The sequence below is a fragment of the Lipotes vexillifer genome, unplaced genomic scaffold, assembly GCF_000442215.2.
Source record: "Lipotes vexillifer unplaced genomic scaffold, Lipotes_vexillifer_v1.1 scaffold717, whole genome shotgun sequence".
NCBI classification, from domain to species: Eukaryota; Metazoa; Chordata; class Mammalia; order Artiodactyla; family Lipotidae; genus Lipotes; species Lipotes vexillifer.
In genome coordinates this window covers 2,913,555-2,931,616 of record NW_006798707.1, presented here as the reverse complement: position 1 = coordinate 2,931,616, position 18,062 = coordinate 2,913,555, and the positions used below count along the sequence as shown (strand labels likewise).

General features: G+C 37.7%; 1 protein-coding gene across 2 annotated transcripts in view; it reads right to left on the bottom strand.

The window, feature by feature from the left end:
- The window catches only part of CLIP4 (CAP-Gly domain containing linker protein family member 4), an 80,319-nt gene that overhangs the window by 42,775 nt on the left and 19,482 nt on the right, over positions 1 to 18,062 (bottom strand). For both annotated transcript variants that reach the window (XM_007470875.1, XM_007470874.1), the window contains 6 exons: positions 11,630 to 11,769; positions 10,771 to 10,864; positions 9,515 to 9,676; positions 7,671 to 7,789; positions 4,444 to 4,680; positions 1,882 to 2,017 (listed from right to left, as the gene is read on the bottom strand). In XM_007470875.1, the coding sequence (XP_007470937.1) occupies positions 1,882 to 2,017; positions 4,444 to 4,680; positions 7,671 to 7,789; positions 9,515 to 9,676; positions 10,771 to 10,864; positions 11,630 to 11,769 (888 nt within the window). The remainder of the gene's footprint in view (positions 1 to 1,881; positions 2,018 to 4,443; positions 4,681 to 7,670; positions 7,790 to 9,514; positions 9,677 to 10,770; positions 10,865 to 11,629; positions 11,770 to 18,062) is intronic.

Genomic DNA, 18,062 nt, shown 5'->3' with positions numbered 1-18,062 from the left:
CAGCAGGAAGGGCCATTCCCATTTTTATATAATCCAACACATGACCCTTGCCCCCCAACTTGCCGTAAAGTATGTAAAAGGGGATGGAGACAGGGTCCTTGCGTATCCATCTTTGTCCTAATCAAGCATGCCTCTCCTTGGAATGATGAGATTTGGGAAGCCACATGCATTCTGTTACAATCTAAGCATTTCTCATGGCTCTGATTTATACCTGCTCTCTGTGTTGCTAATGGTTTTGATCTTGCCCTTAGTCTGCTTGACAGTTGCCAAAATTAGCTAATAGAGTAAAACTAAACTTAAATTCTTATCCTTATACAACTAACCAAATAAACTCCAAATTAAGTAATGTGGTATTTAAAAATTAAAACATTCAAAAGAATAAAATATATAATCTATAATGAATTCTGGATTAGAAAGAACTATCTACCTTAGCATAAAAGCAGTTATAAGAAATTATAAAGGAAAAGTCTTTTAACTGCATAAAACTACATGTCCAAAAACACTGCAAATGAAGTTCAAAGGCAAATGACAAACTGGGTGAAATATCTGTAATAAATATAAAGGTTTAATATCCTAAAGATGCATTTATTTTTTAAAAACTCTTATCACTTTTTTAAAAAGCTAATATCCCAATTTTTAATTGGCAAATAATATGAATAATTATTTCTTGGAAATTGCCAAGATAACACAAAAAATACATGTGCTACAATAGAACATTTTAGGTATTTTATTTCACCACAGTCAGAATAACATGAATTTAAACAGAAATTGTCACCCATCAAATTGGAAAAATTAAAGGAAACTGAGCCATAAAAAATCACATTTTCAAACAATATTTAAAGATTTGAGGAAATTATAATAGGATGTCAGATAAAAATGCAGACTATTTAACTATATATAATCCAAATTTTGTGGAAAAAATAAACAGAAAATATATACAGGTGATTTTATTTTTTTCTCCTTTTTTATGTTTTTTAAATCTAATGTAATGGGCATTTTTTATAAACAAAAATTTTAATAGTATACCCCAAAATGAGACTCCATCTTAAGTGTATGACAAAAGGAAACTGGTGATTTTGATAAATTCATAACAGCTAGCAAATAGTTAACATTTTGGGGGTGCTTACTGGGAACCGAGCACTATTCTAGGTGCTTTATATATTTATCAACACATTTAATTCCCACATGAACTCTTGCGGTATTGCTATCCTCATTTTACAGAAGAAAACTGAGGCACAAGAAGAGAAAGAAGGTCCCACAGCTGGTAGGTAGAGCAGCTGATTCACACCCAAGCAGTCAGGCTCCAAAGCCCATATACTCTTCAACGCTGTACCATACTGCCTTCCCTGTCGAGCTACAAGATCAAATACTGCGCAACCAGGGAAATTAACGTTCTGGGAAAGTACTTCACAACAAGGAAAAATATTCACAACATAGTATGTGACAAAAGCAAACTGAAATCAATGTGTCAAGGTGTGTGTGTGCGTGTATACGAGAGAAACAGAGAATATAAAATAAAGCAAAAATTTGTCTGAAAAAGAAAGAATCATCCCAGCTCAGGAGCACAGTAATAAAGTTGGCCTCACTTGCTTTTCAAGTTTTTCAACCTCTAGAGCTCTGTATTTCCTTGGTAATAAAGAATAAAATCCCTCCTTCAGTCATGACACCACCATGAGCAGGATTTAGGAAGGTCTCCAGAGCTAGGTGCCCTCCTAGTAAGACACCCTCTCCCAAGCACAATATTGCTCACAGTAAGAAAAGGGCAGTCGCTTCATTTATTACATAAGTAACCAGGGAGAAAGTTTTATTTAAAAATAATAAAAGAGTAAAATTTTATTATTTTAACTTAATTCTCATTAAATTAGATAGTATCTAACTTACCATATTTGGGGGCACATTTAAAGTACTGGACTTTCCCAACACTTCCATTGTTTTTTCCTTCTGGTTCATCCAACTCAATGCCAGCCCACTGCCCACTTGCAAATTCAGTTGTTCCACAAAATCTTAATGTTCCAACCTAAAGAAAATATAAATCAGAGTAACTTTTGAGTATGACCAGTAATTCTAAGTTTCCCACTCTTGCAACTTTATCATGGAAGTCTTTCAAAAACATTCTCTCAGGGCTTCCCTGGTGGCACAGTGGTTGAGAGTCCTCCTGCCAGTGCAGGGGACACGGGTTCATGCCCCAGTCCAGGGAGATCCCACGTGCCGCGGAGCGGCTGGGCCCGTGAGCCATGGCCACTGAGCCTGCGCATCCGGAGCCTGTGCTCCGCAACAGGAGAGGCCACAACAGTGAGAGGCCCGCGAACCGCAAAAAAATAAAAAAATTTAAAAAAATTAAAAAATAAACATTCTCTCAAAGTAGACTTCAGAAGAAGGAAAATATTACCAGGGATAAAAAGAGACATAATGATAAAAGAGTCAATGGACCAAGAAGGCATAAGAATCCTAAATCTATATGTACCTAACAACTGAGCTCCAAGACATATGAAGTGAAAACTGATAGAACTAAAAAGAGAAATAGACAAATCTACAATCACAGTGAGACTTCAACACACCTCTCTCCATAATCAACAGGCCAAGAAGGCAGAAAACCAGTAAGGATACAGAAAAACTGAAACCTGAAACCAGCTATAAGCCAGTTTGACCTGATATTTATAAAATATTCCATCCAAAACAGCAATACAGGACTTCCCTGGTGGCGCAGTGGTTGAGAATCCACCTGCCAATGCAGGGGACATGGGTTCAAGCCCTGGTCCAGGAAGATCCCACATGCTGCAGAGCAACTAAGCCCATGCACCACAAATACTGAGCCTGCGCTCTAGAGCCCACGAGCCACAACTGCTGAGCCCATGTGCCACAACTACTGAATCCCACATGCCCAGAGCCCGTGCTCCGCAACAAGAGAAGCCACTGCAATGAGAAGGCCGCGCACCGCAACGGCCTTCCGCTCGCTCCGCAACCGCCCCCGCTTGCCGCAATTAGAGAAAGCCCATGCACAGCAACAAAGACACAATGCAGCCAAAAATAAATAAATAAAATAAATTTATTTTTTAAAAAAAGAGAAACACAGAGAACCAAACACACAAACTCTATCTATGCCTAGCACTCTAACCAAAAATTGACTCAGAATTAAATGTAAAACTAAATATAAAACCTAAAACTGTAAACATCTAGAAGAAAACATAGTAGAAAATTTCTCAGATATTCTCAACACACAATCCATAAAATAAAACTTTGATAAAATGAACTTCATGAGAATTTAAAACGCCTGCTCTTTGAAAGACAGTCCTAAGAGAATGAAAAGACAAGCAATAGACTGAGGGTAAATATAAATGAAACAAGACTGGCTGTGAGGTGACAAAGGTAAACGCTGCCGACTGATATACGCATGTTCGTTATGTGTTTCTACTCTTGTATAGCTTTAAATTACTCAAAATAAAAAGTAGTAAAATAAAACACAGAATAACTCTTCTCAAAGTCCATTCTCAGATGTAGGACAGGAATACTAAAGAAGCTGAATATTAATCCAAAGGGGGAAAAATGCTATGCGTTCATAATTTCTTGGTATTTTAGCTCCACAGACAGGACAACGGAAAACTAACAAATGTCCATGAATGTACTCTTGTGGAAGTTGGTAAATGTCATTCTCAGTGTAATAGTTTGTAACTTACCTTCCTTTTTGAAGCAACTTTCTTAGTAAATCAAATGTTCAAATTTCAGTGTTTTCTGAGAAAAGTGCATAACACTCCCCACAAACCCACCCAGATACTTAGCCGTAGCTATTTTAGAAATTCCACATGCAAGCGCCAATTCCCTGTCCCATTCTCCATACCAAGCTCCCAACTGGCCCCAAAAAGAGAAAAACAGCTCCCCCATATGAGGTCTTTAAAAACAGAGAAGGGCAACAAGTGAAAGCCACCTGGAAACTGAGGCTCTGGAAAAAGAGGTGTCCAGAGAATCTTCAGTCGGGTGGAGTTGGGAGTCCTCTTTCCCACATACATTTTCATTACCAGGTTGAAATCATATCTAAGATTTCCCTATTTGTGGGATCAAGAAGCCAAACACCCAGGAACAGTGAGGGTCACCTTTGCTCCGTTTCTATGCAGTAGTAGCTGTGGGAGAATCACTACTGAGGAGGGGTGCGAGCGGGGAGCTGCAAGGGAAAACCGGCAGGCTGGATGCCTCTAAATTCACTCGGCAGCTCCACTATGCTCCACTTTTCTCCCATTCCAATAAAGATGTCTTCGTTATTCAGTTTGAATAGTTTATATTCTTAAATTATGCTTTATTAGTAACCGTGCATCTAAGTTTCACGTTTTCCATTAAGTATCCTTCTACCTACATATGGAACTTAAAAAAAAACAAACTCAAAACCACACTGCACCCTTGGCACACAGGCCACATAATGATCGCTTTAGAGACTGCAGCTACTGACTATACCTTCTGTCTTGCAATAACGACACGATCCCCCAGCTTCAGGCCAAGTGACGTCAGCATCACCTTGCTAGTAACACGATCGTAACTTGGAAGCAAGGGCTTTGAGAGATCACATGACAGAGGCACCGCATCGAGCAGCATCTGCTTGATTTCTTTAGCAGTTGCCGCGGCATCGGCCATTTCTAAGGGCATTTCAACCGGGTCTGGGACAACGTCAGCGGGGATCTGTCCTTTGTCATTCTACAAATAAAGAGAAGAGAAATTTTTCAGTTCATATCTGCTCAGAGCTCTACACAGTCATATAAAAGTATTTTTGGAAAAAGTAAGTTAAATTCATCTATCATTTATTTATTCAAAAATATTTACTAAACTTCTACCACCTGCCAGACACCATTCTAAGTGCTAAAGGCACACAGTGAAGAAAACAAAAGCCCCGCCCTCAAAAAGCACACAGCCCGGTGACAGGCAGACTATAATCACACACACAAAACGTATGGTGTATCAAAGGGTAAAAAGTGGCAGAGAGAACAAAGCAGGTAAGGTGGACAGGGAACACGGGCACAGAGATGGCTATTCACACACAGGGGTCAGGGAGGGCCTCGCTGCTGAGAGGCACTGGTGCAGAGGCCCAGGGAGGTGAGGGAACACACGGCAGCTCAGCTGGTGGGGACCGAGGCCCAGGCTCAGGGAAGAGCAGGAAGGCGGTCAGTGGGAAGCGAGCCTGGCTGCACAGGCTGGAGACAGAAGTCACGGGACTGCCTGGCTTCCCAACCCCAGACCCGAGACTCCCTCCCCTCCCCCAGAGCTGCCACCTTGGCTCTGTGACCTCGACCCATCCCACCCACTCATGGAGTGACTCAGATTTTAAGAACAGAATCTATAGGTTTAATACTTCTAAAATCTGGGCTGGGATTTATCCTGCAGCAAGCAAAAATGGGCAGTCACAGGCCCACTAACACTTGCACAGTGTTTATATAAGCAAAATCCTATCATATAAATTATCTCATTTGGTTATCACAGCAAGAAAAAGCTTGTGAATAAAACAGATAAAAATTTTTACCTGTTAAGAGTTTGGAATGTGGCAGAAGACACCAACTAAACAAGTAAGATATCACTACCATTTCCAGTTTGCCAATTAGGAAAATTAGGCAAGGAGAGACGAATGACTCGCTCAGCATCATCTCCATAATTACTGCAGGGATGACACTGCAGTCCATGTCCAGCACCCACTGGACTCTCAGCCCTTCTGCTGCTCTGTGCTGTCCTAGCCTCAAACAAGTTCTCTTTCTTCTACGTTCCCTAACCAAAAACTCAGGCTTCATCAGAAAGATTCCAGACTGTAATCTTTTCTTAATAAGATGAACCAAGATTCTTTTGCTCAGAAACCTTTTTCCCTTTCCCTCTCCTCTAATAATTATCTTCAAATGATCCATACGGATAAAAGAATGAGGCTTCTAGAACACATTTAGTTTGCAAGTGCCTCACATCTTTTATTTTAAAATTCAAGTCAGTTTGGTCCTAAGTAAAAACATGGTAGGAAGACATATTATCAAATTTCTGGGACAGTGATGAACTATTTTGATCCCCGATTTCAAAGAAAAAGTACAAAATGTAATGAAAATACCTATAGCGCTAATCGTACTCTTGAGAAAAAGACAGAGGGAAAAAAACGTTTTTTTAATCAACAAACCTGTCATGATAAGTTGTAAATAAGCTATATTTACAATGAATATTTACTTCAGATTTTTAAGTCCTCACATTTCTAGAGTAAGTCACACACTTCTATCAATTCCTATATAAAATAAAACTTCTGTTTAAAAAATACTAAATAATAATAAAGTAACAATGATATCATGTTAACATAAGAAGGCTTGTTCATGATCAGTTACAGCATTCCATTTTCTTCTAAAGTAGTGGCTGTCACGGTCTGATCCAAGGGCTACTGCTGACCCACATGTTGACCGCTTTTTTTTCAAAGTATTAACCTCCAAAATTCGGTAATCTATTAATTCTTTGGGGCCTGAATTGGTAATTTACCTCAATGACACACTTCACTGCATCTTACTGGGTTCAAAATATTCTCTCCACTGATAGGGTCTTGTCAACAGCTGTACTAGCAAAAGCAAACACGAATCACCTTCACACTCCAGCCAAACTGAATTACCATCACCTAGCCTTTGTGCACGCTACTCTCTCTGCCTAACATGCCTTTCTCAGCTTCCTCCTGTACCTGGTTAATTCGTAACTACGTTTAAGCACTCAACATCACTTTTGCCAGGACACACTACAGTAAAACTGATTGCTCTCTTGTCTGTCCTCCCCTCTAGACAATATTCTCTTTGAGGACAGAGACGTATTTATTGTTGTATTCTCCCAGTGCCCAATAAACAAGAGGACCTGAAGGAAGGAGGGAGGGAAGGAGGAAGAAAGGGGCTGATTAAATAATTAATGGGGTTAAACAGAAAGAAAAGTGGCAAAGAAGTAGGGAGGGAAGGGAAAACAGGAAAGCAGAGAGGGAGCGAGGAAAAGAGGAAGGGAAGAGGCTTTTTCTAACATTGCCCACCCCTGCCCCTTCAAGAGAAGGCACAGACCCAATTAAGAATCCCTGCCAGAGCAAGTCTCTGCTATCAATATAACAGAAAAGAACACTGAGAGCCACTTTTGTGAAGACAACAAAATACCAAATGATTTGAAGATTATGAAATTCAATCCTGTGTGTTAACTCTGTAAATGTATAACATTACCCTGAAAAAATAAATTTTTCCTTTAAGTCGATTTTAAAGGTTTACTGCACTGTTAAATATGCATTTTTTAAATTGTCTGAAATAAAACTTCTATCCAAAAGAATTTAAAATATGATTTAATACAGAAATATAACTTATATAGGCGTTTTTATTTAACAGCTAAGGTTTTATAAATATACCAAAAGCTTAAATGAAAGATACTTTTAAACTCAAAGATGATGCTTTAAAGAGTATTTTACTTATCTGAATGAAGAAAGTAAGGTTTATAGAGCTTATCAATATAAAAGGACTGAAATTCACTGCTATGCCTTAAATTTATTTGAGATAAAAGTTTATCACCATTACTCTTTACATGCAGCACAAAAATATAAATTATTTACCTATATAAGAGTTCTACAACAACATCCAGATTCAACTCTTTCCTGGGAGATAATGTTAGATGTTTTTATTCTTTTAATATTTTTCACTTTTAATTTAACCTCTTACCCTAAATGCAGGATTTGCTCCATGCTCCAATAAGCATTTCACAGTACCTGCACACAAGTTATATGCAGCAATATGCAGAGCTGTTCCAAAATTAAAGTCACTGCAAGTGGCATCCACATCTGCAATTAAACGTCGCAAGCATATTAACAAAATTTTCAAATTAAGCTAGTATAATGTAAAAGGAGACAGGTTGGGTTTATTTGGGGGAGGAAGGGTATTAGCTATTTATGAGACTTAAACCAACCCACTAAAAGGACGATTCTCACAATGGAACAAACTCTTCATATTACAATCTACTTAACTAATTCTTTTCTTAGTACAGTAAAATTTCACTATCAAATGGACTGCTATTATCATGGGATTTCCAACCATCACAAACTAAATATATTTTAAAGCAATTAATGGCAATAATTCATATTTGTAAAAGTAACTATCTTAACACACTCTCTCATTAAACCTCTTGCATATTTGCCATGACAACTATGATGTAGTAGGGTTTAGGTCAGGGACTAGCAAACTGTGGCCATGGCCAAAACCAACTCACCATCTGTTTTTGTAAATAAAGTTTTATTAGAACACAGCCACATAGTCTCTATGGCTACTTTCACACCACAACTGCAGAATCAAGTAGTTGCAACAGAGATCATGTGGTCCACAAAACCTAAAATATTTACTATCTGCCCCTTCACGGAAAAAAACAGTAGGTAAAACAATGGAGAATTCTCAAGACAGGAATAAATTAAAGAGTAATTAAACATATGCATCATGCTTACATACTGTATTCATTCACAGTACTTTATTCAACAAATGAATTTGGACTTCACAATAAGAATGGGAATCTTGCAATTCTAAAAACATTTTAATAACTTTCAACAAATCATCACGATGCTATACAGGAAATACTCCAGATTTGGGGATCCCATTTTGACTGTTTTTTAGAATATGGGTTTAATATACCTCTGGTTCTGCCAATCCTACCTTAATCTAACTACAGCTCCACCATCCCACACCCTACCTACAATTGTAAACAAATTAAGACATGCTCAGGACACTCTCCTGAGCTATTAAAGACACTGTACTATCAAGAGAGGCTTTCTTCCTAACATCATTCAAAATGTGAAAAAGTAAAAAGGTAAAGAGGAGATGGACAATTATACAAAGCAGAGGTTAGAAACAGACATTCTGGGAAATTTATCTATGCCATCTCTAAAACAAGTCTTCTACAAATGGAGAAAACACTGCATACAACTTTTAACTTAAAGTAATACTACCGCACTTGCCCTCATTTTTTTCTCAAAAGAAAACTGACCCCCTGAGAGCACCCAGAGAGAATGTCTAAATACAGGACTGTGATTTAGACATTATGATGTTCAATTTTAGGATAGCATCATCAAGACAGGAAGAAAAAAAAAAATGAAAATCTATCCCTTAATGGAATCACAGAATTTCAGAACTGAATGCCACCTAAAATAAATATTCTTCATGATTTCAGTGTTTACCTCTGAACGTTTTATGGCTCTATTTCTGGCTACACAAGTAAGATAAAAGAAGTATACATAGATTCAATTACACTTCATAAAATCCATGTTATACTGGGGGACTTGAAGAGATATAAAAGGCCAGAGAACACTTTCTTTTGTTTCTCTTTGTACTAAGTCTTCTGTGAAAGGATAGTAACTAATCTTCAATAAAGAAAAGTTAAACTGTTTCTGAAAAATAAAATGGGATTGGAGGTCACATGGAACAAGATGGATCAGAAGTAAAAGTATCTCTGAATTATAATTTTTATGCCACTAATAAAGTATTCAATTAATAACATCTAATGGTGATCTTACAGTACTTGCCTTTTGGTTTAGACGTCTTCAAAATCACTCTTATAAGTTCAGGGACATCAAAATAAGCAGCATAATGCAAAGCATTCATATTTGTCCAGCGACTCCGCAAACTAACATCTGCTCCCAGATCAATAAGTTGAGTTGCAAATTTTACAGCTGTATCAACATCACCTAGAGAAGGTTTTCTAAATTATTTTTCTTCAGTACAAATTCCAGTGGATGGCCATCTACTACCTCATCTAAAAAGCCAGTGCAAACAGCGTACTGAATATACACTTACAACTCAAAAAATGTAACAAGGAATTTATTCTAGGAAAATAATCAAACCCAAGGGTAGATAAACACTTGGCTGTAAAGATGTTCATCACAGCACTTTTTATTATGAATAAAATTTTGAAACAACCTAAAAGTACAATAATAAGACACTGGTTAAATAAATTATGAGACATCCATATAATGCAATACTACAGAGCCATTAAAACCAGGGCTACACAGAGTGCACTCTGGGGACCACTGATGGTCCCAAACTGTAATTCATACTTTTTATAACTCTTTTCTTTTTCCCTATGTAATCATTTCTTCTGAATAAATTAACTGAAATATAATTTTATGCTTTTGAAAAATACTTGGGCTTGTATTTTATGTCTTTATCTCATTTTTCTATTACAAACTCATTTTTATTTTATTTTACAAAAGTATCACTCCATGATGGATTGCAGAAAGAAAAAAAAAAGTCCTTCACTATCAAGTTTAAGAAGCACTGTATCAGACCATTGAAACAGGGAGAGATGTTCACAGTATATAATTAAGTAAGAGGCAGGTGTAAAAAATAGTAAAGAACAGGCGAATACCAATTTTGGAAACTATGCACATATGTTATGTATGTAGGAACAGACCTTAGACAGACCTAAAGACCAGGTATGTAGGATTGGGACTGCCTGGAAAACGGAGCATGGGTTGTCAAACCTTGCCATAAACTCTCAAGAAGGTTCCAGGTGTTACCAGTTACACTCACCTAGCAAACAGGCTGGCATGAAGCCTGTTCCAGAAAAGTTGGGAGGTACCAGGAGATTATAAAGACTCCCTTGAGAAAATGGAGGAAAGGCAACAAGGTGTGTGGAAGACCTAACTGAATCCTCACCTATTCAGGGAATATTATCATCATCAGCCAGGTGCCCTCCCAGGGACTCTGGTTGGCATAAACACAGTTATACAAGCACAAATACAGATGTCTTAAGCCATTAACAGATTCACCACACACTTACCAATACCATGAGCTCCAGATTTGCAAGTATAATGTAAAAGAGTCATATCTGTCAATCCATCTCTGTCATTCACGTTGCAACCTCTCTTAAGAATCTGAGGAAACCAAGGAAGATATTATTACAACATAAAGTCCACTGATTTCAAACCAATGCTGGGAAACCAAGTTAGCCTATCTTATTAAATTAGTTCTCAGTAAAATGAGTAGACAGAACTAGCTTCTCTTAAGGATAAATTTTAAGTCTGTACCCTACAACAAAAATGAAAACTGAACTTGTCACCAGACGGAAGGAAATTCTTAAAGAGTATTCCAAAGTAATTTGGCACCCCAATATGTTCCTTAACCTCTCAAAGGACAAGCAAATTTCCTTTCTAATGGGAGTAATGGTATTTTAAAAAGTATAAGCTCCCTCTCCTTACAACATGACAGTATGCTGGTCAAGAAACCCAGCATTATTCTTTTATCCCTCTTCCAAAAAATCAAATATTTTTTAAAACTATATTTAAGCCTAGATCTTTATCAAGCCACTCCAAAGTATAGATAAATGTGACAGTAATCAAATCTCCTCATGAACGTATATTTTTAAATTTACAAAATCAACTTGTACAAGGAAAGAAGGCTCCCTCTGCTCCCACCAAGAGTCAGATGTCAGAACTCCAGATGCAAGGGAATAAGGAGCATGAGGGAATAATGGAAAGAACGTACTAACTCACTGCTCCATGAAAACCTATGAAGAACAAGCATCAGCATCTTTAAAAGGTTTCCCCTTTATCACCACCTTTCCATTCAGATGGGGGAAAAAAATCTATACAATTAACAATCCTAACAATGCAAGACTTAACAACATAAGAATTCCTTACCTCATTTCCAATAACGTCAATATTCTGCTGGACCTGAGGAACCCACTGTCTTAAAATGGCAAATAATTCTGATACAGAAGTTTTGGGATCGAAGAGAATTTCCTGGCATGATGTATCATTAGGATCAAAGAAAGAAAACTCTGTTTGAAATATAAAAGGTGTAAGTTAAATTTATTAAAATTTCAAAATAAATATATTGAAAATAATAAACAAGACCAGGACTCAAATGACACAAAGTATTTTTAGGTGCAGAAAAAGCAGATTTACCTAAAGCAATTCTCAAAACCAAAGTCAGGATCACCAAAAATTATGAGGCATTTCTGAACTGCTATGAGAATGAGACTTCCATGCATCACACCACATCTTATCACAAATGAAACAAAAATCTGAGCGCACTGATCTTAAACGCTGAACCTTCCAAGAACTTCTAAAGCACAGAAAATCTGCCAAATTTTATAGGTATTTTCACCTCTCAAAACATAAACATGTCATGAACAGTAGATCCACATCCATGATTAAAACATACATAATAGGGGCTTCCCTGGTGGCGCAGTGGTTGAGAGTCCGCCTGCCGATGCAGGGGACATGGGTTTGTGCCCCGGTCCGGGAAGATCCCACATGCCGTGGAGCGGCTGGGCCCGTGAGCCATGGCCGCTGGGCCTGCGCGTCCGGAGCCTGTGCTCCGCAACGGGAGAGGCCACGACAGTGAGAGGCCCACGTACCGCAAAAAAAAAAACAAAAAAAAAAACATACATAATAGAAAGAAATATGCCAAAATCTCAACAGTGTACTAGAACAATGTGTAATTTTAAGTATTCTTTTTACTTCTCTGTTTTCCTTATTTTCTATAATAAACAGGCATTACTTTGAAGCCTTGGGACAGAGTGATTAGGTTATTTTGGAGTATGTATTAGTAAAGAAAGACATGGAATACTAGACACAACTGAACATGATTTTAAAATCTTTTAAAACTTCCTTAAGATTCAGAGAGAACAGATCATCCTATGGCTAGAGAATAAAAGAGAATAGAAGAAAATCAGATTCTACTATCTTGAACAATCTATAAGAAGGTAGGGAATCTAAAAAACCAGAAGCATCTATAGAAGAGAAGCATTAGAGAAGTAATATTTGCTGAGTGCTTACAATTTACCAAACACCTTACAAATCTTCCCAGACACCTTACCTGACAGGTATCATTATTCTCATTTTTCAGATAAGGAAACCAAAGCTCAGACTAAATAATACTTGCTCAAACTCACACAGCTAGTAAGCGGCAGATTTGGGGTAGAAAATCAGGTCTGCCTCCAAAGTCTATCTTCTTTCCTCTATTATGCTGTCTCCCCAAGAGAATTCACTAGTGAGCTCAGATTTTAACAGCATACGTGAGTAGCAGGATTTGTGTGGGTTTTTTATTTTCTTCTTTGTGTTTTTATTTATTTTCCAAAATTATACTATGTACACACAGCTCTTACTTTTAGAATCAGGGTAACTGAACGATGAAAGGAGAAGCACAAAACCAAGGACATGTATAAAAGTAGAGCAGGCCGGGCTTCCCTGGTGGCGCAGTGGTTGAGAGTCCGCCTGCCGATGCAGGGGACGCGGGTTCGTGCCCCGGTCCGGGAGGACCCCACATGCCGCAGAGCAGCTGGGCCCGTGAGCCATGGCCGCTGAGCCTGAGCGTCCGGAGCCCGTGCTCCGCAACGGGAGAGGCCACAACAGTGAGAGGCCCGCGTACAACAACAAAAACAAAAAGTAGAGCAGTCCATCAGAAGAGAATCAGAAAGACTAACTAAGAGCATATACTATTCAAAATCTCAGAGGACAAAATGGTCCTCTACAAACAGAAGAGTATCAATATGCAACACAGATACCAATTTCTCAAAGATTTGGGTGTGTTTCCTATAAACAGCAGTTTACTGGAATTTTTTTCTTTTGGTCTAATTGATTCAGCCATTCAATAAATATTTATGGATCAGTGACTTTTCTAGGCATTGGGCATTTCTAGTAGAGAAATTCCTAAATATATACCTAAACAGACTCTTCTGCATGTGTCTACAGGAGACATGTACAGGAATGCTTATTCTAGCACTGGTTATAATAGCAAAATAACTGGGAAACTGAAACATCTCTCCATAGAGGATGTACAGAAAGTGGTATATCCATAGGATGGATTCGATGCTTTCTTACAACTAAATAAATGAATTCGATATCTACATTATGAATTGATAAGGATAGGTCTCAAAAAAACATACTGATCAATAAAGTAAGTTGAAGAATAATATACAACACCTATCATTTCCATAAAATTACAAATACACAAAACAATCCTATATACTGTTTATGGATGCTCACATATGTAGTAAATGTAGAATTAAATGGCCTGCAATATTCACACTAAATATAAGATGGTGGTTGCCTCTGGGGAGCAAGGAAAATGGAACCAGAAAGGAAAATGGAGGGAATTTCAACTTTAAGGTTTTCATTCTTATAATTGAAAAATAGGAGCTAAAGGAAATAAGATACTATGCTAATAATTATTCTTTCTGATGGTGGATATGTGTGACACATGTTTGCTATCACTATATTTTCTGCATTTTTAAATGACTTCCCATTTTTTAAAAATGAAACACAATGGGAAAAGAACATAATAACAATAAAAGTGCCAATAAATGTGTAAGGCTTATTTAAAGAAAACTGAAGTGGTGGGTGACTTAAATGGAGAGACACATCATGTTCCTGGACTGGAAGATAAAATATTTAAGGCTGTCAATTTTCCCAACAACAATTACTTTAAATAATTTCAATTCTAATCAATCAAAATTTCACCAAGATTTATTTGTGGGAGGAGACAGACAAAATCATTCTACTGCTCATCTGTGCCAGAGCTTCTCAAACATTAACGTAGATAGGAATCACCTAGGGATCTTGTTACAATGTAGATTCCAATCCAGTAAGTCTCAGGTGGGGGCAGGGACTGCATTCTAACAAGCTCCCAGTGATGCCAATGCTACTAGACTAAGTACCACATGATGAGAAGCAAATATCTAGACAGTAAATGTAAGAGAAATAAGCAAGAACATTTTAACTAAGAAGAATAATGACCAGAGTAGGGGGTAGGGGACACTAGCCTAATAAATACTAAAGCATATAATAACGCTTCTGTAATTATATACTGAGATAATGAGAAACAGCAGACAGCTCATTTATATACTAATGATAATATGTTATAAAGCGTCTAATAGGTGCCAGGGACTGTTCTATGCACTTTACATATATTACCTAATTTAATCTTCATGACAGCCATATGAGGTAGGTACTTTTTTTTTTTTGATGTAGGTACTATTATTGTTCTCATTTTATCAAAGAAGAAACAAAGGAATAGAGAAAGTAAGCCATCTGCCCAAGATCACACAACTGTTACGTGTGTGACCCTGTTGAGTCAGGACTGACCTATAATCCAAACTCACCTATAATCTTAAACTCTATGCTATACTACATATTAACGAATCTAACTACACCCAAATTTTAAGCTTCCACACAGAAAAAAAAAAAAAAAGTTTTAATCAAAAGAAAGGAGGTGAAGGGTAGATGGGGAGGATACCCCACCAGGTCAAGATGGAATAACAGGGACCATATTTGTTCTTATATCTGAAACCACCAAAAAACAATAACAACAAAGGAAAGAGATGAAATGAGGTTTCCAAGACACTGGACATCAGTTAATGAAAGACACAATCCCTAAGAGACAGTATACAAACAAGTGAGTCTTACAACTGCCCCCATGTCTCTGCCCTGGGACTTTCCAGATTTCAGCAGGGAGAGAGGGAAACCAAGAAAAAGCCCAGCAGACTCCTTGAGTTGTGGAGACAAAGCTGAGAGCCCAAGGAAATAAGGCAGCTAGAGTTCACAGGGCAGTGTATCAGACAGGTGAGAGATGCAAAGCAAGAGAACCCCAAAGATCTGAAGAGAGTCCCCCTTGAGTATTTAATATGTGCTTGTGAGGAAAAACCTGAGGTAAGGGAAAGAACCATCCAAAAGAATTAGAGGGATTAGTGCCCAGTGATCATATGGAGCCTAGAACTGTGCTAGTTCCCGCTAAAAAGAGTGAGAAAAAAAATTCATCAGGCTTTGGGTAGACTACTCAGTAGTGAGGAGTAATTAGCCCCAGATTAGCATTGCTCCAGAACCACCTAACAAATCATAAAGGCAAGATCTGAAAAGGTCAAACAATTTCCAAGTAATTTCACTGCATCCCAGAAGAAAGCTCAAGAATATTTACAGAAACAGAAAAATATCCAGCACCCAACAGGTAAAATTCACAACGTCTGGCATCCAATCAAAGACTACCAGGCCTGCAAAGGGAAAAACGTGACCCATAATCAGGGGAACAGTCGATCAAAACAGATCTAGAGTTGACACAAATATTATAATTAACAGAAAAGGACATTAAAACAGCCATTATAACTGTATTCCAAATGTTCAAAAGGTTAAACAGACCCAAATCAAACTTTAGTGATGAAAACTACATCTGAGATGAAAACTACACTGGATGAGATCATCAGCTGATTAGACACTGCAGAAGAAATGATTAATGAACCTGAAGACAGGGCAACAGAAATTACCCAAAATGAAATACAAAGAGAAAAAGAGTTTTTGAAATATGAAAAAAAGGCATCAGTGAGCTGTTGGAAAACTTCAAGTGGTCTAATATTTGTGTAACTGGAGTGTCTGAAAAGGAGGAGGGGCAGAAAAAGTATTTGAAGAAATAATGATTATCCAAACTTGATGAAAATTGAAACCTACAGACCCAAGAAGCTTAACAGTCCCCAAGCATAAGACCATAAAGAAAATTACACCAGGGCACATCACAGTAAAATTATTCAAAACCTATGATAAACAGAAAATCTTAAAAGCAGCCAGGAAAAAAAGATCATTACATACAGAGAAACAAAAATGACAGCAGATTTCCCATCAAGACAAGCGGGAACACAGTGAAGCAACATCTTTAAGCACTGAAAGAAAAAACTATCAACCCAGAATTCTATACCTAACAAATATATTTTTCAAAAGAGATGATGACATAAAGATGTTTTCAGACATATAAAAGCTGAAAGGATTCCTCACCAGCAGATATGCACTGCAAGAAACAAAGGAACGTTAAAGGAAGCCCTTCAGGCAGAAGGAATGTGGTATCAGATGAAAATCTGGTCTGCACAAAGGAATGAATAACACTAGAAATGGTAACTATGTGGGTAAATAAGATTTTTTGTTATTATTATTGCTTAAATCTCTTTAAGAGATAACTTCACTGTTTATGTAAAACTAATAACAATACACTTGGGGATTTTTAATACATGTAATGTGTGTTCTGTGTAAACTGACTCTGAAGACATTCAGAGCAAAAGAGTCCAAAAATCTTTGTAGTCTTGCAGGGTAACCACCTTGAGGGTTGACACTGAGCTGAATGTCTAAGCTCTGGTTTGTGTGGGTTGGTTTCTTTTTCTTTGTTCCTTGATTTTAATCTCTGTCTCAGTCTCACATTCAATGGCTCCCATTACATTTAGGATAAAATACAAATTCCCTACCAATGATCCTGCCTGGTCTGGCCCCCGCCTTCCTCTCCAACTTCATCTCCTGCCATTCTGCCCTTCAACCACTTTGCTTCTCAGCCTCAAAGGCCTTCCATTATTTCTTAGGACACACCAAAGTTTTTTGCCCAACTCTGTGCCTTTGATTTCCTACCCTTCTGCCTGGAACACTTCTCTCCAGGCTCTCCTCTCAACCAGCTGCCTCTATTCTCCGGATGACCAGCCCATCTAAAACAGCCTCTCTGCTCCATTACCCTCTACCACAGCACCCTGTTGCTTTTCTCCACAGAATTCATTATAATCTATAATATTTATGATTTGTTTCTTCATTTGTTTGTTTATTGTCTGTTTTCCCTCCTAGAATGTCGGTCTTGGTCACCATGCTATCCCCAGCATCTAGGACAGTACCTAGCACAATACTTACTCAATAAATACAACCCTGGATGCCACATTTTAAGGGGACACTGACTGACTACAGCATACTAAGAAGAAAACAACTAGAGTGAAAAGGGTCTAGAAATCCTGACAATGAGAGACTGGTGAAGGAACCAGAAATGTGTAGTCTAAAGAAGTACAGACTAATTTAAAGTGTCCAAATTATCTTCAAATATTTGAAGCTCATCATATAAAGAAGTGTTTGTTCTACATATCAAACCAGTTATAGCCAAAGTTCCAAGGAGACATACTTTGAGTCCATATACAAAAACAATTTTATCACAACTAAAACTTTAACAATGAAATGGACTATTTCATTAGTTTCCCACTATTGACAATATCCAAGTAGCTGAATGGTTATCTATCAGAGAACCTGAAAACATAATTTCTATACTGGGAAGTGAGTAGGG